Genomic DNA, 25145 nt, shown 5'->3' on the forward strand with positions numbered 1-25145 from the left:
TACAGACTATTAGAGCCCACTCTACCAACTTAACCACAATATACAGATGTGGCACCCAGTACATTGAGGTCCTCAGTTGTGGACACTGCCCATTGAAGCTTAGAGTCACCAATTCCGCATCCAGTTACTTATATCTGCGACTGCAGACAGCACCTAACATACATTGCACTGCTTTTAGTTTTTCAATATTTTAAACCATTCTTGAAAAATTATGTATGGCTACTTGATATACAATGCACCAAATGTGGTAGCGGTCGGAATCAGGCTTGAAGGAGCAAGTAGCCCTGTTCTTCTACTGACCATTTCGGCTGCAAAACTTCTACAGGACTTGCATTTTCCTTGGGCAAAATTAAAAGTAAGATTTTACACAGAACCAGACACTTTCCGAAATGTAACAGGCATTAAACATGAGGTAAATGTAGACTGATGACCAATATTAATGACATATTAGTGACATTTTGAATAATTACAGCAGTAGTGAAGTTTCTGAATTAAACTTACAAAATTTCTGATAGGCTCCTCTATTTTTTTGGGGGGGTGGGGTTCAAAAGAAATTTTAAAATCATTTTAGTTCAATAGACTTGGTCTATGAAAAGGGTATGATTTTGTGTGTGAGAGTACATTTATTCATGTTATTCATGTACATATAGATGCACATGTGTGTATGTGTGTGTGCATGTGTATATCTGGGTGTATGTATGTGTATATATGTGTGTCTGTGTATATGTGTCTGTATGTGTATATGTGTGTGTGTGTGTGTGTGTGTGTGTGTGTGTGTGTATCTGTGTGTCTATGTGTCTGTGAGTCTGTGGAATCCAAAGGATAACATGAGGTGTTGTAATTCAGGAACCGCCCTCCTTGGTTTTTGAGACAAAGCCTCTTACTTAGCCAGAGCTCATCATATAGGCTAGGTTGCTTGACTAGTAATTTCTAAAGAATCACCTGTTGTTGTTTCTCCAATACTGGGATTATAAAAACATGCTATCACGCATAAAGATTCGATGAATAGAATCCATGTGCCTGAAAAGTCCTCCATTGACTGAGCTATTCCCAGCCCCATTTTAAAGTATCTTTTTTTAAAGTAGAGCTAAGATGCAGTCTCTAGTTTACATGTTGGAAAAGGGCAATGCTGCCTATTGAGTAAACCTTTCATATGAAGTTAATCTGTACATTTCTCAGGATTCTTTACAGGAAAAGAGACATCAAGGGAATATGTATTGTGAAGGGGATTTACTAGATTGGCTTACACTGTATGGACTGTTCAACAATTCAGTGTGAACTAACCATCATCACACTCAGAATGAGTTTAAAGGTTGTGTTGTGGCCTCTAGTTCTGTATGGAAAAAGAGTGTGGGCACACATGTAATTTCAGTTTAAATCTATTACTGAAAATAAAAGTTATGATCCCTATGTGGCCAATGGTATAAATTCTACTGCATGCCAGCACAGAGACTGTAAAGTGGAAATTAATCTACAGTAGCAGGGTATGCTCTATACTTGACTCAGTGAAACTTCTATTTCTTATCTATCAGCAAGTGAGAAAAAATACTTTCTATCTCTGGTTTATGTTTTAATATATTAATAATAAAAAGACTGGTCTTTCTTATTTTTTTCCTTTCTTTTATTTTTAGGTATGAAATTTCTAGGTCTCAGAAGTTCTCTCCTAGTTCATATTTTCAAGATCTTTTTATCATTTGTATTGTTCTCTACTGAAGGCTTGGCAATTTGTCTCTTTTCTGAACTGTGGCACTCGGCTGAACTTAGCCTGCAAATTGCAACCTAACAAGACCTGAATGTAGCTCAATCCATTTTTATGCATGACATCACCATTACAATTCAACACACTGTAGCATTTGAATATTTTAAAAGGGATCAGAATGTCGACTCATTCAATTTATCACCCACTGTAAGTCCTGAATTTTTCTCTCTGCTCCCATCATCTCCAGCTATTCATGGCACTTTTTGTTTCCAATATCCTCCTCGCACTGACATTCACATCTGTTCCATTTGCCTGATTCCAGTGGCTCTGATTTGCCCATCTGCCTGATGTGTCAAGATGCAGAACAGCTCTGCAGCGCCCCCTAGGATATGTGAGCCTCACGACCTCTGGATTCATTGTGCTGTGTTTTTTTAGAATAAACACATACTTCTAACATGTTCCGTGTGTTATTTATATGACTCCCAGTGCTCTTCACTTAGATAAATTTTTACAGATGACCCTTTTTAAGGTTCCAGATAAACAATCAAAGTGTGGGAGAAGAAATCTGACTTAAGCAACTCAAGCCTGTTTTTGCCTTTACTGTTCAATAAAGAAACTTAAACTTTTATTTTTGCTGATTTTATCTATCCCTACCCCCATTATCCCCCAAAATAGCAACCTATACAGGAAATCATCAAAGATAACTATCAAAAATTGTGAGAAAGAAACTGAAATATACGGCTCCACAATTGATGATTCTGGTAGGGGTGGAGTGGGGAAGAAAATGTCAAAAGAGTTATACAATGTTTGGCTCCATTTGTACCATGAACCAAAGCAGAATTATCAAAACCAAAATGAGCTGACCACATATGCATGAAATTTCATGTATAAAGAAATTATGGGAATAATACACGGCAAAAGCTTGTGAATGAAAAGTAGTATATTCATGAAACCAGTCTTCTTTAAGGGGCTGAACACAGGGAGTTGACTACATTCCAGGGAGAATATAGACAAGACAAATTAGACTTGTGGCATTTCTTTCTTTTTCTTCTTCTTCTTCTTCTTCTTCTTCTTCTTCTTCTTCTTCTTCTTCTTCTTCTTCTTCTTCTTTTTTTTTTTTTTTTTTTTGTGGAGGCTGGGGGAGATAGGCCGGGAGTTCACAAGGATGTTGGGTAGACTTGAGAGAACTGGGAAGTGAGTATAACTGGGGAGCACTGTATGAAATTCCCAAATAACCAATAAAAATATTATGTTGAAAAATAAGAAAGCTAAACCTAGCACCAACTGTCAATTGTTTTTCATGGTGTTGGTCTATTATTAAGATGCCATATGAATAATTGAAAGAAAGCCCTGAATCTTCACATGCATTAGCTCAATCCGTATCATGTTCTCTTGCTTCAGTAGAATAGTGGTCATGCCACGCAGCTGCTAAAGCAATTCTTAGTAAACAGAGTAAGTTTCATTTAGCAAATTTGCATGCCTCAACACAAAAGAAAGCAAAGCAGAGATCATAAAAGTAATGAAGAAACTGTCAAAAGAATCATAAAATGTTTGGCTCCAACTTAATTTTTTTTTTTTTTACCATGAATAGAGACAGAATTATCAAAGCCAAGACAAGCTGACCACTTATGCATAAACTTCTATTTAGAAAGGAATTATGGGAATAATAGATTACAAAAGCTTGTGACTGAAAACTGGTAAATTTATTAAGCTAGACAGCATCCAGTGTGTGCCACTTGGAATCCCATCTTTCTGCTTTACATTCTGGTACAGAGCCACTGCTGCCCCTGGTCCAAGCCAGTCTAATTAAGACAGCTTTATCCATCAGGGGAGCTTCTTCCAAACAGGAATCTCTTTCTTTGGCATGTCCTCCCCTTCTCTTTTGCTCCTATTTGTTTTCAGAAAGTAAATTAAACCTTTATTGAACACCACTATCACACTATACCATTAATAGAACTATGCACTATTAATTTCGAGATCACTTCTATTTGCTTTCCAGCTACCATCTGATACAGAAACTTGCTTAGTAAAGTTTTTTACATAAATGATTATTTTTAAAATTAGGAAAAAATTTCCCAATAATTATAATTTTTAAATGTAGATGCTAAGCCTGAATGTTCTTTGGGAAATTATGATAATAAAGTGTCATCAAACACATTTTAATAAAATGGTAAGCAAAACATGTTCACATAAATAAGGTAAGTGAGAGATTAAAATCAATTATTAGCTCTAAGGAATGGAATGTATTTATAGCCAATAAATACATAATAAATACATTAATAGGAAACAATATAAAAATAAAGCATAAGGAATTAGAAATTATTATTTGTAAATATTATTACTGTCCATTCTTTTTCTATTGTGTATGTATAACACACACCCTCATTTTTCATTTTACGTTTTGAATAAATGTTTCTGTGTTCTCATTGCTTGTGGTAGACTCAAAAGAGGTGAGGACAACAGGTGAGTACGTCTTACAATATGTCCAGTTCTAGTGCAACAGTTTTCAGAAGACTTAGCCCAAAGGACACTAAGTGGTAACATCAGTAAAATTTTAAAAATGGTGACACTTTGGGCCTAGAAAAGACAGGTGAAATTTAATCAACTTGAATGCACGACAGATCAATTGACAGATGATAGTGACAAAGTACTTTCCTCTGTAACTCAGCAAAGGACCAGGAAGAATTCATTGAAAGGACAAGGGGGAAACTGTCAGAGAGAGTGAGAAATGTTAAAGAGGCACTAAACATTTCAATGAAGGCTTTCCCTCTGGGACCACACCTTTAAACACATTTGCCACTCTTTCCTTTGGACTCAGTGAGGTATTAAATTTAAATGTAAAATTGTTGCTAGGACAATTATCAAGTTGATCCCAAAGCAAGTATTAATGCTTGCAGTTCCATATGTTTCTGTGTGAGGTCGTTACCACTGTGACCTACATCAGAGTTAAACCTCTTGTGACAAACAAAATATCATACTCTAGCTTCCCTTCCCTCCCCTCCCCTCCCCTCCCCTCCCCTCCCCTCCCCTCCCCTCCCCTCCCCTCCCCTCCCCTCCCTTCCCCTTCCCTTCCCTTCCCTCCCTTCCCTTCACACCTTCCCATGAGACTCTTGTTCTGTAGTTAATCATGGAAGCCAGAACACACACACACACACACACACACACACGCACACACTCACACTCACGCACACGGGCACACACACCAGAACCTAATTATATATATACACATACACACACACATCATATATCATACACATCATATATACACACCCTTTGGAAACTAATTCCCTATTTATGAAAATATATATATGACTATGTGTATATATACATATATATATGACTATGTGTATATATACATATATATGTATATATATATGTGTATATATACATATATATAAATTAAGACATATATGTATTTAATAATATCTTTTTAATAAAACATTATTTTTTGAAATGCCACACTTTAACAAAAGTAATAAATGTATCATACCTGTATATGTTGTATAGACGACACACACATATACACATCTTATTGACATATATATGATAGTTCATATATATATGAATGAGAACGAAGACTTCGGGAAATACAAGAAACTATCATTATGTCAATAAGATGTGTGTTTGTGTGTGTGTGTATGTGTGTCAGGCCTAACACGAAGTCTAATCTCCATTCAACCTTCACCCTTCAGTCACGTACACAGATGGAGGGCAATAAACAGGCCCCAGGCCCTAGAGAGATTGACATACTAATGAGGTACCTGAAGGCCAAAGGGTGGAGCCAAATAAGCCTTCCTCCCCATCCCCTCCCCCCTCTTCCCCTCCCTATTTAACTCAGGTCTGCCTTGGGTTTTATGGGACACACATCCAGATCCATCCACCATCCGCCATGCCAATAAACCGGTTTTGGAAACCCAAGGACTTTCTCGTGTGTTGGGGCTGCATCGTGAGGAGCAGTGGAGAGGCCTTTACTGAGCAGCCGGTCCTAACTTCCAGGTGGAGCAGCCGACTACACACAGCGTGGTGTGAGGAACCCTGTAGTTCCCCAGCCATTTTTTTTACCTACGTATGTGCGTGTGTTTGTGTGTGCATGTGTGTGTGCCTGTGTGTGTGTTGTCTATGAGACATATATAGCTATGATACATCTATCATTTTCATTAAAATGTGACATTTCATAGAATAATATTTTCTTTAAAACATTTTATCAAATAAATTTAATTTTCCATTTGTATTAATATTATGCACCATAAAATTCTAAGATAAGACCCAAGTTTAAGGGCATTGTTGAGGGGCACTCAAAGTGCAAAGGCCTTGCTTACGACCTTTTGGTTTCTAGTTTTTCATCTAAACATCAGTTCTGGTTCTTTGTTGATAATCTTTGCTGGTGACTGAATACTTCAACCTTTATAAAAACCTTTAAGAGGCTAAATTAAGTTAATTTTTTCATATAAGGAAGTTACTATAATAAATACAAAGGGGTGCCCCACATATATGAAGAATGAGGGCCTAGATAAACAAAGTTAGCCTAAAGTCTGGGTAACAGCCCCAGGATGAGTCTGCCTTAGCATCCAAGCTGCTATTTTGCCCACCTTGAAGCTGAGACAATGATCTGCTGTGTATTTTTCTTGTCTTGCGTTTCCCCAGTTGATAAGAGGAATGTAGCCACCTAGATCTGAAAAATGCCGTCAGAAGTACAGGATGGGCTCCAACTTACCTGTTTCTGTTGCTGGAAATCCAGTCTGAAATAAGTGTTGACGCCTGCTGATGACAGTGCTTGTTCCCAAAGCTACACGCCAACATTATCACTTCCCTCCGTAGCTCTCTGTATGTTGTCAAAGGGAAAAAGAAGGTCAAAGAAAATGTTATTATCTGAAAAAAATCAGAGCAAATCATTTGAATGGTTGGATGGATGGATGGATGGATGGATGGATGGATGGATGGACGGATGGATACATGTTTGGATACAGATAGAAAATACATATATAAGAAAGCCAGAGACAGATAGACCACCATCTCTCTTATGTTGATTATCTCCATTGTCATTTTGATTGGATTCAAAGTTAGCAATGAAAATATGTCTCTAATGATCCTGTTGGTTCCAGAGATTGTTTACAAAGAAACAAGACCTATCCTGAATGCACATGGTACTGTTCCATGGGCAGAGGTCTAGACCTTATTCAGGAAAAGGGAAGAAGCCAAACTGAACTGTAAACTTCACCTCTCCTTGCTTCTTGAGTATGGACACTGTATAATTCCCCTCACTTCCTCATCACCATACATAATGACCCCTGGAAAGTATCCTTGTAAACCAAGGATCAAAGTAAACCCTACATTTAAACAGGAGTGACAAACATACAAACTCACAAAGACTGTGACAACCTTTGTAACACCTGTACAGGTTCAAACCAGACAAGGAAAGATCAATTTTCTTCAGTTAGGTTCACTGTATATATAAACATCATGCTTCATTATAGGCTCCATGCCCCAGAGCACCTGAACATCACACAACTGATTCCATTTTTTTTTGTTTTGTTTTATTTACATATTTTTTGTCTTATTTGGTTTTATTTGTCTTTCTATCTGTCTCTTTTCCTTCTTTCTTTCTCTTTTGGTTTTTGCTTAATACAAACGAAGAATCTACTTACAGTTAGGTGGGTAAGGAGATAGAGTGTATCTTGGAGGAGTTGAGGGAAGGAAACCCCTTCCCTCATATATTTGCATAAAATATTGTATGAAATAAATTGTGTGAAATAAAAACTCTGCTTTCTTTATCACTTATTTTGTTATAGCATGTAATTCATATGGTAGGTAAGTACAAGATAACACAAAAAAGGTTTAGACACAGAAATTCTATGATGCTGAGTAGACACTGAACTAGGCTGAGTAGGAATCAAGCACTCTAAGTCTTTCCTGGAGCTAGTCCTCCTGCAGTCAGGGATGCAGGTTCTCATCCCAAGATGACAACACAGAAAGATCTTAAATGAAAACCCTGTCATGAACTGCTTTGTTCTCATAATCAGGCAGCAGAAACTGTGTTGCTGAGGTGCAATCTTCCCTGGAAAGTGAATGAGACAAAGGCAACCTCATAATGCTAAAATCACCGTGTCACTAGCACTGTGTATTTGCACAGCTCTAGGGAAAGAGGAGAACAATAAAGTAACACAGTACTCATGTTGGTAGGCGGCTTGAACGAGAGATCCATTGAAGTTATTTTTGGGCCATCCAAGTTTGATGTACGTCGCTGCAACTTGTTTTAGAATATATTCCTACACGGAGAATGGGAGAAACCAAGATGACATTAGTTTCACTCTTCCCAAATTCTGTAATTTGAAAACTAAATCTTGGTAATTTCGTGTAATTCTTTTGTCTTGTGCTATTATTCAACTTACTATTTCAGACATGGAAGACAGTATTCTTTTCTTCTAACTGAATAATTTGCAGTGCTAATATTTTTTCATGGCTAATCTTAATAAAGTAAGAAAAATGGGGAATATTCAGGGTGAGATTCATGCATGCATATATGTAACTATACACAGATACAACTTAGGAAAATAAGCATCTAATATACTTTTTAAGGTTTCGCTTTTGTTTATGCATAGGTCTGGGTGCCCATGTGAGTAGATACCAGCTATATACATGTATTCACGGGGCAGGGAGCAGAAATGGCCCTCAGATCTACTCTAGCTAGAGTTAAAAGTGATTATAAGCTACCCACTCCAATACAAATACTGATAATTGAACTGCAGTCCTATAGAAGAAAAGCAAGCAATTTTCATCTCTGGGCCATTCTCTTCAACTGAAACAACTAATATTTGTACATTTTGCATCAATAGAGACTACTCAATGCAAAGCTGTTAGACTGGCCCGGCCAATAGTCTAGTATTATAGAAGAGAGGATGCACATAGCACTTCCATACAGTGATATAGTATCACAGTGTCAAAAGTCTGTTCAATTAATGATGCATTTAAATATCAATGCTGATGTAAGATATGCTCTCCCTTACTTTAATGCAGTCTTAGAATTTTGTCTAAGGAATGAAAGCAGTAAAATTACAGTAAGAACATCACTTAACTTTTACTATAAGTGAGGAATCTAACAAAACTATACTATTCAAAAGTATAAATATACACAAGTATGTATTTTGCCTTTTTAGGAGTTCCATACTTCAGCTTCTTTGTTAGTGAAAAAAGGAAATATAAGACTTTCTCTAGCAGATAAACATTATCCGCTATCTCAAATGACACATTTCTTTGCATGTCTGTTGCTAAGCGCTTATGCAAAACTAACAACAATGAACAGGCAAGCCATGATTATTCTCAATTTTAGAACAGTAAGTTGATGGAGTCACTTTGATGAAGCCTTTGGGTAAGAAAAACAGGAGGGAGCGAGGTGTCTGTAATGAACATTAGACAATCTGGGCGGTTCTAATCACATATTGAGTCGCTGACAGCCCATCTTTGAATAATTTCAATTGTGTATGTTAATTCACAGACTGGTTATGTCACAAGTCACAGGATCATTTCATAAAGCACAGTACAGGTTCTTCAAACATCTGAAGAAAAATTTACAGTGTACTGAAGAAACTGTGATAAGAAAGCAAGAAATCAAAGACTCATTAGCTGTACTTAATCCTGATATTATTCAAAATGATCATTGAATCCGATTAGGTGCTCTTGGCAGTACAATTTTGGTTTCCTGGGTTTTAAGCTTAGAAAATCTGGTCAGGTACCATTTTGGAATGTGTGTCATGCCTCCGTGTCTGCCTGGATTATCCGTTGTTTGCTGCCCTGTATCCCCTTGGACCCAATTATGGATGGGCTTTGGCCTCCATGTTGATCTTATCCTTGCTAATTAAGGAGGTGCATTGAATTCACCATGCCCTTTTGGATGAAAATAATGACTAAGAATCTTTATTGAAACTGTCTATATTCTGTTAAATTTTCTGGGATCTCTCTACTCAGGTTAAGTCCTTTGTGAACAGAGAGCCCTTTAACTTTGAAGAAGTAAGTTTGAACTTTATGGATTTCCCATGTACATTCTTTCTTAAATTCTCAAGCACTTAAGCTTAATTGACACTTTTAGGCCAGAATAAAAGGTAGCTTGTGTTAAATTTCTTTTTTCAAATAACTGTCATCGGTATTGCATAGAAAATCAGGACAAAAATAACAGCCTAAACTGGCAAGGGGAAATGAAATAATTCAGACTCAGTTGTATAGAGTGCATAATGAGAAAATATTTTATCTTCTGAATATTAGAAAGAAAAAATTCTATATTCGTACATTGAAGATATTGTAGTTCTCCATGCGGTCCAGTAATTTATCCAGAGGATAAAGAGCTCGGCTGGCAGCGTGCCAAGGAAGAAAATCCTTTTCCTCAGACAGGTATCTGATGATCTCTAGGGGAATATTCTGAGGCAAATAGCCTGCCCTGCACAGTCAAAAGAAAGTTAATGATAATTAGATACAGAAAAGATACACAATAATGCAAAAAAATGAAGATTTTTACTTATGCAAATAAAAGACAGAAAGCAAAATCCATCATAGTCTGAGGAAAGGACATTTAATGATATTAAAAATAAAGTTATTCTTTTTAAAACAATGGCTTATTAGAGTGCCAGAGCCACGGAATACATGCAGAGTCAGAGAGTTAATGTGGTGCAAGAATACAAACACTTCAGAATGTGTTTTTGTAAAGGAGAGAACTATGGAATTTGAACTGAGCCAATAGGTATTTTCTTGACAGAAAGTCTTCAGGTAAAACAAGTAATTGAAAGTAATTGATCACTAGCTTGTGATTCCCTGTAGTTCTATGAAATGACTTTTACTTCATTGTTCTGTAAAGGATGGATAAAGTGATTTGTGTATGTGTGTTTCTATATATTGTACTGTGGTGTATTAGTGCAGGTGTGTGCATACAACAGTGCACATATGGAGGACAGGAGGTATCTTTGAGTGTCGGTTTCCTCTTACTCACTACTATGAATGCCATGCTAGTTGGCCCAGGAGTTTACAGCAAGCCTGCTTTCTGCTCCCTTTCCCTCAGAAGTGCTTTCTGGGATACTGACATATGCCACAATATTAAGATTTTTAGGTGAAGAGGATGATTATGGGGGTCTGAACTCAGGTCATCAAACATGTTGCAAACACATTACTATCTTGCCAGCTACCCAGCTCAAATATAAAAGTATTTAGTACAATTGGAAATGAATCTTTGGAAAGTTATCTGAGTAGTTTATCTATAATTTAAGTAGGTTCCATAGAATAAAGAAAACAAAAAGGTTAGTATTTCTTGAATCACTTATGGATCACATAGAAATATGAAAATGGCAGGAATGTATCTAATAGTGTATTAGAAGATGGTCTTAGCCTTGATGTCTCAATTATGCTAGCAACATCAAGTATTTTACTAGACTTTTTTTTTACCTTAATTATTGCTATGGTCTGAATAATGGACCATGTTCTCAAATTCTAAAATTATTATTTTAGGAACTAATATTCCATGTGATGGCCTCAAAAGTAGGCATTTGGGTAAAACATGAGAGAGTAACCCTCCTGGATGATAGGAATGTGATTTAGAAGAAGCATAGTTAAGCTTGCTTCTTTTTGTCACTATTGTCCACTGGGACAATGATTGCATACATCCAAACTTTTAGTAGATGTATGAATAGATAGATGATTGATAAATAGATAGGTAGATAGATAAATAGATAGATAGGTAGATAGATAGATAGATAGATAGAGATGTGGAAGCAACCAAGTCATATTTATGTTCTTTGAGTGTGTGTGTGTGTGTGTGTATGTTTTCCCTTCATATATGTCTGTACACAACATATATACCTTGTGCAACAGAGCACAAAAAAGAATTTTAATATCCTGGAACTGGAGTTACAGATGATTGTGAGTTTTGAGGGCTGGGAATTAAACCTGGACCCTTTGGAAAAGCAGCCAGTGGTCTAACCATTGACCATCTCTGTAGCCCAAACAGCTTAGTCTTGAGTTCTTTGTGATGTTTGTTTCTATGTTTCTTTATAGAGAAATTTTATTTATTTGTGCTTAATAGAATGTGGTCAAGGTAGAAGCAAATTTATCATTTTCATTTACACATTTTTCATAATATTTAGTACTTAATGTGATATATTAAAGCTAAGATATATGCAAATATATGTAAATATTGTTTTACTGCTGTGCTTATATTATTTGTGATTAAAAACTAACCCCAGATGCTGTACTTGAATATTTCTCAAGAGGAGGTTGAAAATAATCTGTGCCATTCTAAGGATTTTGATACAGCTATGACACATGATCAATCATAATTCATGTAACTAACCCTCATTTCAGAATTTTCTAACAGCAATTATTGTTTAAAACATTAGTATCTATAGTATCACCCCTTGCCATTTATATTTCCTTGTATAAATCACATCAAATTAATTACAAAAGCATGTATATAAGTAACATTATCTTTTAGATAGGATTATCTTTCAATAATAATTACATATTGTTTTCTTGGGTTTGTTGCCACTAAAGAAGAACATCATTTTTAATAACATTGTATGCTTTAATTTAAAGATCATTTTCAAGAGAAACTTCCGCTTTCCTGGTTGGTCAGAGGAATACAGGGGGTCTCCAGAGACAGTAAAGGTTATTGTCATTTCTTTATTTTCCATCTATAACTTGAGGATAAGCACACATTGCTGGAGACAACATACATTTTGTGCACAGGTCATAATAGCCAAGCTAGAACTGACTGTGACTGGTACTGTACAACCTAGCCAGTTACCTGTAGCCACAGATGTCATAGACCTGATGTATTTTATGAGCAATATAATTTTCTATATAAAAATGATGTTATAGAAATAGACTTGCAATGGATAAGAGGCTTAAAGATGATTTTAAAATTAATGCATCCTGTACAATTAGATAACAATAATCTCTCTCTCTCTCTCTCTCTCTCTCTCTCTCTCTCTCTCTCTCTCTCTCTTTCCTATAACAAAGTTAAAGAAACAACAACCTTTTGGCACCAATACTTTAATGCTTTCCTATATATTTGCAATATAAACTCTTAAAAATAAGTACAAGTTTGAAAACTTGAGAAAGTTCTCCAAGTAGTTGCTATATTTCATTCTTTAACTGCTAATATATGCGATTCTAAGAGGCAGGACTCAGATATAGGTATTTAAAGACATCTAGCATTCTGCAACAGAGGAAGAAAAGTGACACTAGCCTGGTATAAGTCCCACATAGCAAACACCGAGGCAAGTAAAGTAATCATCAAATACAGAAACAGAGCAATTTTAGTTTGAGGCCTTATGACAGATATTGTTATCACACACCAAAGCCTGAGTTTTTTGTTTCTTCCTTAAAGAGACCATAGTCCCTAGTATTCCTGATAGTTAGGCATAGCCATGTGACAAGGATCTAATAACATAATATGAACGTGAATTACTGCCAGGTTTAGTGTGACTTTCTTTATATTTAATATCCCACTGGAACCCTAGAGAACTGCATGGCAAATCCACTTGCCTATCCCAGACCTATTATGTTAGCAAAAATAAATAAATAAATAAAACTACAATTTTATTTGACCCACAAACAAGCCAAGATCTGTTTATTTTTAAGCAGTTAACCTTCTCTAATGCAGTTTTCAAAGAGAATGCAAAGCAGATTACACTCGAATGATCCCCATTCTGCCACACTATCACCGTGTGTAAGTAATTACCTACTACATAATTCAATATACTTGCATTTAAGTCGGCTAGATCAAAATATGTAGCTACCCTTAATTGGCCAAGAAGATGATCAGCTTCGTTACAAAATGACAGATAGTAGACGATAACATTGGTTACTTAGCTTAGCTGTGTTTGTGTAATTGGCTGGTAATGATTCAGTGATTACTACTACTGATAATAAAATCAATATAGGAAAAGTGTGGATTCCAGTGAATGGAGCACCACATTAGCCTTAAGGAATCAGCATGGGAGAGAGCATACAGGTGTTCTGATGTTGAAAGACTTTCCTGAAATTCACATCACCAGTGGTGAGCGTTGCTAGCTATGTGGGAGAATAGCACGTTTTAAGAATATCCCTCGTGTAATTGTGTTTACTAACATTTGGGGAAATGTCTAATCTGATGCCTCCTCTCTCCACGACTGTGGTAGGGGTGGACAGAAAAACCAGAGACAGGACAATGAGGAACATTAAAGACATAGCTTGTCCACAGGTATCATACAGCTGCTTCTTCATTCTCTATGGGCCCCCACACCCTTCCCTCCTTCCTCTCTTTCCCCTCCTCCCTTCCCAATTTGCTGGAGCTTTCAATGAAATATATCTTTAGGCATACAAGACAGCATTTTTATAAGAAGGAGATTAAAGTCAGACTACATTGGCCAATTCTCAAATGCTCTGATCCTAACTAGTCATTTTCACCTAGGATCCAGAGGTGCTGTTGCAAAACTACTCTGAATCCCTGTGAAGGTTAACTCTTGCATCTTCAGTGATGGTTAGCTTTCCTACAAAAAACTTATTTCTAATTTGTTTTTAAAGATAACTTATTCTTCCATGCTTCAAATCTATGTGCTGGAAAGCAATATCCTCAGAATATTCTGAAACCACACACACACACACATGCACACATACATGTACGTGCAGATGTACATTTACTGCTTAATTGAGACACCATTTAAAGCTAATAAGTAGCTTACTACATATTTCACAATATATGAAAAAAGACAAAAGGCACTATTTATGTCTCATAGGCACAAATTTTAAAGTGTTGCTGAAAAGCTCAATTGAAAAGATTTACTTTCTTGTTATTCTTTAATATTCATTATTAAATGACTTTTTGTACGCTTTCTGTGGAAAGATTTTATAGCTCAGATAAAACCTCCAATAGCACTCGGAGCATAGAATAAAGGAGAGAAATCATGGGAGGAGTAACTCATTCAGCCAGTTGTACAGCTTTTGAGGAAAGAGATGCACAAGCCATGATTTGCTCAACTATTGTACTCCAAGATGACAAAGAAAGTAACTCTCTGTAGCTCCATCAAATTCAGAATATGAGAGGTGACACAGGAAATAGTTCTCCCAACTCCTGAAGACTTAGGAACTGTTTTTCTGGACTTCTGTAGCACTTAGAGTGAACATTTATTATAACTATTATAAATAATTAGTATAAGCCAGAGATGATGGCATGTGCCTTTAATCCCATTAAAGGCAGGCTGATCTCTGAGTTTGATGCCAGCCTGGTGTATATAATGAGTTCCAGAAAAACCAGGGCTACACAAGGCAATCCTATCTCAAAATTAATGATGATGATGATGATGATGATGATGATGATGATGACGATAACTAGAGAACATGTCATTGTTTTATCAGAATATTCTTTTAATTCACTGGGGTCAGGGCCTTTAAAAAGGAAAGTGTGTTTCATATATCTTTTTAGTCCATATCTTAAAGCAAAAACTTGCACTAAATAGGCACTTGATAGATATTCCTTAAATTATGCCAATAATGTGTCAATTTTTTAAAATCAAAAGCATTTGCCAAGTTTTCTTAAATTTATACATTACCATGATTTTCTCAAAAGTAAATATTTTCAGTGGTTAAAGGGTTGCAGGAAAATAGGGACATTGTACTAGAATGATAGAATATTTTGTGTATCCACTCTGTTATTGACACATATAGATAATAAACTCATTGATATCTAGTCAATAGCTTTTTGTGTTCTATAGAAGAATAGAACACAATAGTTTCATAAGCAAGCAGAGGACAGGGCAATTACGTGAGCATCTAAGTTCTTACTGATCACCAAACTATTTTTCCGAAAGCATGAATGTCATATTAGAGATGTAAATGCTCTCAAAATTCCATTTTTAATTCAGTTTGATTCCTTCCCTGTATCTTTTCCTTCCTTCCTTCCTTCCTTCCTTCCTTCCTTCCTTCTTCCTTCCTTCCTTTCTTCCTTCCTTTCTTTCCACATTTATTTGTATTTGCTATGTTTTCATTAGTAAAAAAAATGTACCTAATATAATATAAGCTGTTATAAAAATTCAAAGAAAAAAAAGCATGCTAGTGTTAGGAGTGGCAGGGGGCAGGGCGGGTTCAGCCCAAAATATCCCAACCAGCTGGTAGCACCATTTGTAAGGTTGTGTGGTCCTTTCATTGTGGGGTCTCTGAGGGAGGAATGGGTCACTACAGATGGGCCTTCGAATGTCCTACGTGCTTCTCGTTGCAGCCTGTGCTTTCTGTCTTCTGCTCTGAGCTGTGGAAATAGGCAGTAAAAATTTTCTGCCTCATCAGATGAGATGCTGCCGCCTCTGCTACAACTGCTGCTGCTACCATGTCTTCTTTATCATGATGAACAGAGGACCTCTGAAACTGTGAATCAAAGTGAATTCTTCCTCTCTTAAGTTGCTTATGACAGGTATTTTTTTTTTCGTAGAGAAAAGAGCAAAAAGTACAGTCGGACACTATATCACTGGAGGTGTGGTAGAGACATCAGGATTCATGACAGAAGAGGTTGTATAACTCACAGTTCCTTTATATTGGGTAAAAAATGTGACCTTTCACTTGCAATCATAAACAGTAGGAAATAAATTAATTTTCTCTCCTTTTGTTTTATCAACATTGTAAGTTAATAATATTTAAACTGAAGTAACTCTTTTTTCTTTACATTAAAGTAACTCTTAAATTGAAGACGTCATCAAATGAGAAAACTGGGGTTAAGGCAATGTTTTGGGTCAGCAGAAGTTAAATAGAGTTTACAGAAAGGCAGAATAGACTGTTCTCTATTAAGTGCCCATCAAAATCATCTGGATCTTTTGATATGCTCCCTGCTGTTTTTCTTCGGTAGTTTTATCTATAACTGCTTTATTAACTTAGTAGGATAATAGATACACATCTGCAATTAATACTGAAAGAGTTGAGCTTGTTATGCAGATTGTCTGCACCTGACCTTTGCAGGTGCAAACAACCTTTTGCTTGGCCTCAGGGTCAAAATACACTGGCCCGGCCACAGCAGAGGAGCTGAGGCCTGGTGCATGTCTGGTAGTACTGTCCCCATAGAGCAGTGTAGACAGAGTGAAATCCATCCTCCTTGAACTTTAGTCTGCCTCTCCAGCAGCCTTCTGCTATGGGTCGGTGGAATCTGGTATGATATGAGATACCTAACATAGACACCCCAGCACTCCAGACCCACCAGTCTGCACACCATTATGTGGGCATCTACACCCAGTGCACAGCAGGAGCTGGGATTGTTTCTCATGTGTGATGAAAGTCACGGTAAGGTTGGCGCTATAGAATGATGTGCTCTGATGTATGCTTTAAAAGCCTGACTCAGACTGCTGTGGAAGACAAACTCAAACGTGCCACATGATCTTTCCAGATGAGAAAGAAGCTAATTATGGTTTCCCAACTGATCTGCTCATGATACGCTGGCTTGGAAATTTTATATTTAGTAAGTGAAATGGATGGCAAGAAGCCACAACCACTGACTTTTTGACATTTTCCAAGCAAAAGAGTTGCTTTTGAAGGCATCAGAAACAAAGAAATCGCAGTCTTCTCCGTGCAAATTGGATAATGTGGGGTGGAGGGAAACCAATTATAAATCCTTTAATCTTGGGTATTCCAAGCTTTTGGGCTAATATCCACTTATCAGTGAGTACAGAGCAGGGGAATGCCAGGGAGGGAGTGAGTGCGTGAGGGAGCACCCTCATAGAAGCAGGGGAGGGAGGATGGGATAGGGGATTTCTGGAGGAGAAACTGGGAAAAGGGATAACATATGAAATGTAAATTAATAAAATATCCAATAAAAAATAAATCATTTAATTGATGAGGAAATATATTTTAAAATAAAATGCACTCTGTAGCCAGGAAGCTACATATTTTCATCTGGGATAATTAGTAGAATTAATAGGAAATTTAAATGAAATAAATAAATTGATTGAATATAAGAATATTTTCAAGATAATTTATGATTTCCACAGGAAACAGAATTCCTAAATTTATATTCAGTTCTATTTATTTCAATGTGAAGTTTTCTAATAAGTAAGAAGCTACATGGAAAATAAATAAATAAATAAATAATAAAAGGAAGACTTTTCCAGAGGTTTGGTTTAATGTCACAAGGATATCAAATCATTTACCTAAAGGCCCGTAAATCAGGCCGTCTTCTAACTTCTATATTATTGCATTGAAAGAAATCTGTGAATAACAGGAAACTAGAAAAGAGAGAAATTATTCCTCAAACCAAATAACTTAAAAATAACCTGGCACATCTTCTTCAGTGTAAAAGTGGTTGAAAGTTTTGCTTTTCATATAGATTTGATTATGTAGCACACGAGCCTTCAAGTATTAAACCTCTGTATTTTTTTTCTTCCATAAGAACTTTTCTGAAGAGCCTGAGGATTTGTTCTAATACTGTTCTTCTGGGAAAAACAGGTTTAATTTGCCACTGTTCAGTATTTTGGTTAAATGTATCCTTCAGATGCTGGAGATAAAGTCTTTATGTGTACAATGCATTGCATGTTCTACACAGAGAGACTACCTAAATTTATATTATCAAGGTAGATCCTACTAATATATAGCCATATCAAGTACCTCTTAGTAAATCTTTAAGTGAATGTTTTCAATCTTTGTCAAACATCAACCTGTCCCAATTAACAAAACACACGCACACACACATGAATGACCAACACATATACTCCTCTCTGTATATATCCACTTACCTACTAGTTCTGTGTATGCATTAGGTAATCAAAACCTCAAGAAGTAGCATCAATATAGATGTCTTTGAACTTCGACCTCTAGAGTCCCCGAAAACAAAAGGAAAGAAGTATGACAGCATTTTGTAAACTGTATAGAGTTGCTAAAAAAATGGACAGCTTTCAGAATGGAGACCCAGAACGAGACTTCGGCAGCCACATGTTCAACCTGTGAATTCTGACCTTGATTTGTTCCTTCCATCCAGCTACTAAACCCATGTACAGAACCCAACACATCCATTTTCTCCTGAGGGACAAAGCACCAAATGATAGTGTAATTGCCAAAGCAAAATTATTACGCTATTCTGAATTATCTCCTTCATAAATCCCAGACCAGTCAAACAGGCTCTGTCACATAAACGACAGGGTTGCTATACAGCAGTGAGGATTCTACACGCAAATTCCCATAAATCCCTGAGCATCACAACTCGCCAAAGTCATTTTGAATCATGTACTTAAATCAGGAGTGGGAAGCAGGGCAGACAGCATGTTGGGGACCACAGAGGGAAAAAAAAAACAAAATGAGAAGATTGACTTGGTTATCAGTAAGCAGAATATTCCAAATTATTCCATCAGCTGTCTCACGCACAACTTCATACCACATGGGAAATACTTCTATTGTTTTTAGTCTTAAACATTTTGTTCTATTGCGTGCATGAAAATACAGCACTTTTTTAAAAAAAATTAGTAACGATTAATGGGCTATCGTCCTCACTTCTCTTAAACTAGATAGCTGCCATTAGCTATAAAGAATCACATCAAAGAAACAGTTTCAAGCAATACAAAGTGATGGAAAGGGGACAGGAAAGAATCCAACTCCTGTGTGTGCTATGCATTTTCCCCTTCTGTAATCTTAGTAAAATATTCCGTACTTACAGAGAAATGAAATAGCTAATCTAACGCTTTATGACTTAAAGTGATATTTTCCCACCTCTCTGAATATTATGCTCCATTCCAAATTAGAGGTAAGAGCTAGCCAGAGTCATTACAGATAAAATGGGGAAAGTAAAAATACTGTTTTATTGCCGCTGAGATAGAAAAGGGACTTCAAATATATAATTCACAATGTAGGAAAAGATATGTCAAAAGACAAAATACATGTGCCAACTTATAATCACCTTTATACAAGCAGGCATGGCAGTTATGTTTTGAGTACTTTATCCTTATTACAATAGGAATCAATGACCTGAAGAAATAAAGGACCAAACCGAATGCATTGACTGAGACACAAGTACTGTAAGGCAAATGGTAGCATCAAAATGACGGTAACAACTCAGGGAAGGATTTGTTGGAAATTGACCTGAGAAGCTTCAGTTCATAGAATTAAAATACATTGAAATCATCTGAAATCCGCTGCCAGCTCTACACAATACCATAATAACATATCTTTGTTTTGTACGCGCCAAAATATTTTGCTTGGAACATTGCAGCATACCCTGAAACGGGGGTTATCTGAAAGTCAATATTGCTAATTGTTATATAGCTTTCTCTGTCTCAACAGCCATTTCCAGGGATAGCCATCCAACACACAGTAGTGGTGTAGAAATATTTAATTAATGTTGTACTCTGAAGCCAGAACGTAGGAGACCTTAACCTTTCCTTGATTTTCTCTAGTGTTGATGACATTCAAATTTGAGAAAAATGATGATGATGATGTTGTAACTGCTTAACGATGATGAACAATTAGAGGACATTAACAATATAGATTTGCCACGTTCCAACAGTGACACTCATTAATTTTAATAACAGCCCCATGGTTGATCCTCTTTTACAGTCTGAGAATTTACCCTCATTTTCACTTATCAGAGTTAATTTTCTAAAGTTGAAGCAAGGATGAAAATGCAAGACAACAATAAAAATGTACCTGGTACTTCAGGAAAAAAATATTCATGTGATTCCAAAATATGGCTCTAAAAACCACATGATCATCTGCTGCACAAAAACTGTAAACCCTGTTTTAAAAATATACCTTGTTCAAATTCTCACATTTAAGTTCAATAATCTTTTAATAAAAAATATATAAAAACAGGTATTTCTCTGAAGTTAAAGATTAGTAGTTATTGGTGTTCTGTTCAGGAACTTTTCCCCTGTGCCTAGGTATTGGAGAGTCTTCCTCACCTTCTCTTATATTAGTTTCAGTGTATCTGGTTTTATGTGAAAGTCCCTTATCCACTTGGACTTGAGCTTTGTACAAGGGGATAGGAATGGATCGAGTTGCATTCTTCTACATGCTGACCTTCAGTTGAACCAGCACCATTTGTTGAAAATGCTGTCTTTATCCACTGAACAGTTTTAGTTCCTTTGTCAAAGATCAAGTAACCATAGATGTGTGGGTTCATTTTTGGATCTTCAATTCTATTCCATCTTCCTGCCTGTCTCTGTACCAATACCATGCAGTTTTTATCATTACTGCTCTGTATGCCCTAAGATCAAGAATTGACAAATGGGACCTCATAAAATTACAAAGCTTCTATAAGGCAAAGGACACTGTCAATAAGACAAAACATCAACCAACAGATTTGGAAAAGATCTTTATCAATCCTACATTCCATAGAGGGCTAATATCCAATGTATACAAAGAACTCAAGGAAATAGACTCCAGATAACCAAATAACACTATTAAAAATGGGGTACAGAGCTAAAGAAAGAATTCTCAACTAAGGAAACTCAAATGGGCGAGAAGCACCTAAAGAAATATTCAACATCCTTAGTCATCAGGGAAATGCAAATCAAAAAAAAAAACAAAACTGAAATTCTACCTCACACCAGTCAGAATGGCTAAGATCAAACACTCAGGTGATAGTAGATGCTGCTGAGGATGTGGAGAAAGAGGAACACTCCTCCATTTTTGGTGGGATTACAAGCTAGTACAACCACTCTGGAAATCAGTCTGGCAGTTCCTCAGAAAATTGGACATAGCATTAGCTGAGGACCCAGCTATACCACTCCTGGGCATATACCCAGAGATGCCTCAACATATAACAAGGACATATGCTCCATTATGTTCATGGTAGCCTTATTAGCCCAGATGCCCTTCAACAGAGGAATGGATACAAACATGTGGTACATTTACACAATGGAATATTACTCAGCTATTAAAAACAATGAATTCGAGAAATTCTTAGGGTAAATGGATGGAACTAGAAAATATCATCCTGAGTGAGGTAACCCAATCACAAAAGAACACACATGGTATTCACTCACTGATAATTGGATATTAGCCCAGAAGCTTGAAATACCCAAGATTCAACTCACAGACCACATGAAGAAGGAAGACCAAGTGTGGGTGCTTCAGTCTTTCTTAGAAGGCGTAACAAAATACCCAAGGGAGCAAATATGGAGACAATGTGTGGGACAGAAACTGAAGGAGGGGCCGTCTGCAGACCATTCCACCTCAGTATCCATCCCATGTGTGGTTACCAAAGGTAGACGCTGATGTGGATGTCAGGAAGTGCATGCAGATAGGAACCTGATATAGCTGTCTCCTTAGAGGTCTGCCAGATCCTGACATATGTAGAGGTGGATGCTCACAGCTAACCATTGAACTGATCAAGCAGTTCCCAATGGAGGAGTTAGAGAGAAGACTGAAGGAGCTGAAAGGGTTTGCTGCCCCATGAGGAGAGGAACAATACCAACCAACCAGAGCTACTCAGAGTCTAAACTACCAGCCTGGGAGCACATAGGGAGGGACCCATGACTCCAGCTGTATATGTAGGGGAAGATGGCCTTGTCGGGCATAGGTGGGAGAGAAGATTCTTCGTCCCATGAAGGCAGGACGCCAAGTGTGGGGAATTCGAGGGTGGGGAGGTGGGAGTGTGGGGGTAGGTGGGGACACATCCTTATAGAAGCAGGAGGAGGAGGGATGGAATAGGGAGTTCCTGGGCGGGGGGTGGGAGGTAATAGGGTAAGGGGATAACATCTGAAAATGTAAATAAAATATCCAATAAAAATATATAAAAAATATCAGTAGTTATATGATAATTCAAAAACAGTTATTTCTCTCCAGCTAAAGATCAGTAGTTATATGACAAGCCCTTCCCACTGCCGCTTAGTTTGTAATGCTAGTAAAGCAGTCATTTTCATAAAAAAAATTACATTTCATACTGAGTAGTAGAAATTTAGGATAAAATATGTCAGAATAAGAAAGTATTTTAGTGTTATCCATCCTCCAATTGTTTCACATGTGTAGATAATGCATTAACTCTTATTACAAATATCATTAAATCACAACTCTCTCTGTCTTGCTTCCTCTTCCTCCTCCAGATATTCATTCAGGGCACTTCACCTTCTACGTTCATAGCTTTTAAAAATGTTTTAAGCTTAAATCAAATAGGGTGGCTTGCATGGTCACGAGTGGTGTTGCTTATTGGATGGAGCATAGGCAACTAACCTGTGTCTAGAGCACTGAAGAAAATAATTTCCTATCGCCTTTAACTGCGATGGCATGGGGTTTTCCCAATCTCAATATATGCGTGTGCTCAGACTTTCCCACTTGGCAGTGATTAGTGCAAACACTAACCATGAGTCAAAGTACTGAGAGTAAGGGAATATTTAGCACGCAATCATGGTCATAGACATCACTTCTACCAAGGTGTGAGAACTGGAAATTGACCCATTTAATCCAAGACACAAAGTGTGTTCTTGATCCTAAACCTTAACACAGAACCCTGAAAGACATTCAACTACTAGCTCAACCTCTCATAAGATCAATGACTGGGTTCAGGTTGTTGGCCATCCCCCCTTACATATCTTTGAAAAGCCAGAATAAAATATAAAAAAAGAAGAAGAAAAGAAAAAGCAGAAAGACATTAAGGCTAGAGGACCAGAGCAGGGCTGTGGAAGGTGTTCTAGACATGCCATGCTCTTTCCCTCATCAGAGCACTAGCTGTGACTCATGCAAGACCCACACAAGATCGAGCCCTTCAACATTCTCATCACTTTAAAAATGAATACTTTGGGTTAAAGTAGCAAAAAAAAAAAAAAAAAAAAAAAAAAAAAAAAAAAAACTGCAGTGTTCCATGAAAACTGCAGTGTTCCATGTGCCTTAAAATGAACTTTACGGATTTGTACCTTACTCCATCAACAGGGACATTTAATTAGATCAGAATGGCCTTAGACTCTTTCCTACGGATTTATCTCTTCCAAGTTCCTCTGCTTGCTTCTTTCAAACTGTCCCTTCATAGAAGCCACAGTACTTTAATTCTTTTCAATCTTTATTACACAGATGGGTGCTTTTAATTTTTTTCATGGTGTAAAATTCAGCCACAATTGTGATTACTAACCCATTTTTCTAGTGCCGTGTTCCTCTAGCTGCAAGCCTTCCCTTCCAGGTTGGCGTCATTATCATTCATATTTGAAAGGGAGTTTTAGAGGATCTGAGTGGTTGCTGATGGAGCCTGGCTAGAGAGCCGTTGTGGTGAATAGACTGGAGCAGACGTGGTTTCCACTTAAGGTTGTTATTTCAGACCCGGTTCTGATCAAATCAGTGGTTCCATCTGTTTAGGGGCATATCTCTTCTCCATCCTCCCATTTCAGATAGGCGACCAAGTGGTGTGATGCACAGTTCAGCCCTGAATTTTGCAGGTTCTCATTGTGGTGATTTAGCATTTAATTGTTTCTTCCAGCTGCCTCAATTTATGGTTGCCAAGCCAATTGCCACATATGTATCATTCAGCCCACCACTCCTACCCTCTGCCTCCCACAAAAACGAAGGTTTTACATGTTTTCCCTAACAAGCTTGAGTTTTTTCCTGTTGTTCTGTGTGGAGAAAGAATCAGCACTGCATGCCTCCAGTGATCACTATTGCAAGTGAGGAAGTCCTGTTAGTGTATGGCTTATACTGTTGTAGGGTACTGTGCCCCATGGAAGACCTGCAGATGCTACTATCTGCTCTCAGAATACGCCTGTGCTTTGACTGGATCTGCCATTATATGTTCTTTCTGACTTGGCATTGTGTCCATCTTTAGATTGCATTTAATCACATGCAGAGGTTTTTGTTTGTTCGACTTTACAAATCTCTATTGTCTTTCTTCATTTTTTATGGAGTCTGTAGAGTGTTACTGCTCCTTGCAGTTGGTATTGAAGAATTAGAAGAAAATAAATATGTATGTTTCACCTTATTCCAATAAATATCTATAACGAAACGAAACAAAACAAAAATAATTGGTCCTGCTAATGCAGGTTTGAGAGGACTGTTGACGGCAGCACCCTCCTGCACAATATTGCTCAGGGCACTTGCAGTTGTCATCCGTAGATTATTCTGCTTATGCTCCAGCACATCGGTGTTTTCAGTCCTCATGTCCTCAAAATTAGGCACCACTGTTTTAAGTGATTTATATCCTAGGAAAGTAGGAGATGTGAAACAAATCTTGTTCTGACTACAATATTATAATTGCTTGTATGTTTCTCTATACCTTAACTCTTTCTGTCTTGAACTGAGGCAATTCCAATTTGACCAGAGGGCTACATATTAAAACTTAAACAGCCCTCAGTCAGACATGAGGGCACACAGATGCGATCTTCATAGATTGAGACAGAAGAATTGTGACTCCGGTGCTAGCCTGGTCTACATAGACTCTGAAGTAAAACTTTTAAAAGTCATAAGTAATTTTGAATATATATGTGTGTGTTTGTGTGTGTGTGTGTGTGTGTGCATACATATATATGTGTTGATGAAAATGAATTGT

The 25145-nt window shown here is 37.1% G+C and overlaps 1 protein-coding gene across 1 annotated transcript in view; it reads right to left on the minus strand.

The window, feature by feature from the left end:
• The window catches only part of Trhde (thyrotropin releasing hormone degrading enzyme), a 389580-nt gene that overhangs the window by 34914 nt on the left and 329521 nt on the right, over positions 1 to 25145 (minus strand). Inside the window, exons 13-15 of the mRNA XM_076920240.1 lie at positions 9980 to 10127; positions 7868 to 7965; positions 6414 to 6521 (exon numbers count right to left, since the gene is read on the minus strand). Of these exons, the coding sequence (XP_076776355.1) occupies positions 6414 to 6521; positions 7868 to 7965; positions 9980 to 10127 (354 nt within the window). The remainder of the gene's footprint in view (positions 1 to 6413; positions 6522 to 7867; positions 7966 to 9979; positions 10128 to 25145) is intronic.

This window comes from Arvicanthis niloticus, chromosome 22, assembly GCF_011762505.2.
Source record: "Arvicanthis niloticus isolate mArvNil1 chromosome 22, mArvNil1.pat.X, whole genome shotgun sequence".
In the NCBI taxonomy this organism is placed as follows: Eukaryota; Metazoa; Chordata; class Mammalia; order Rodentia; family Muridae; genus Arvicanthis; species Arvicanthis niloticus.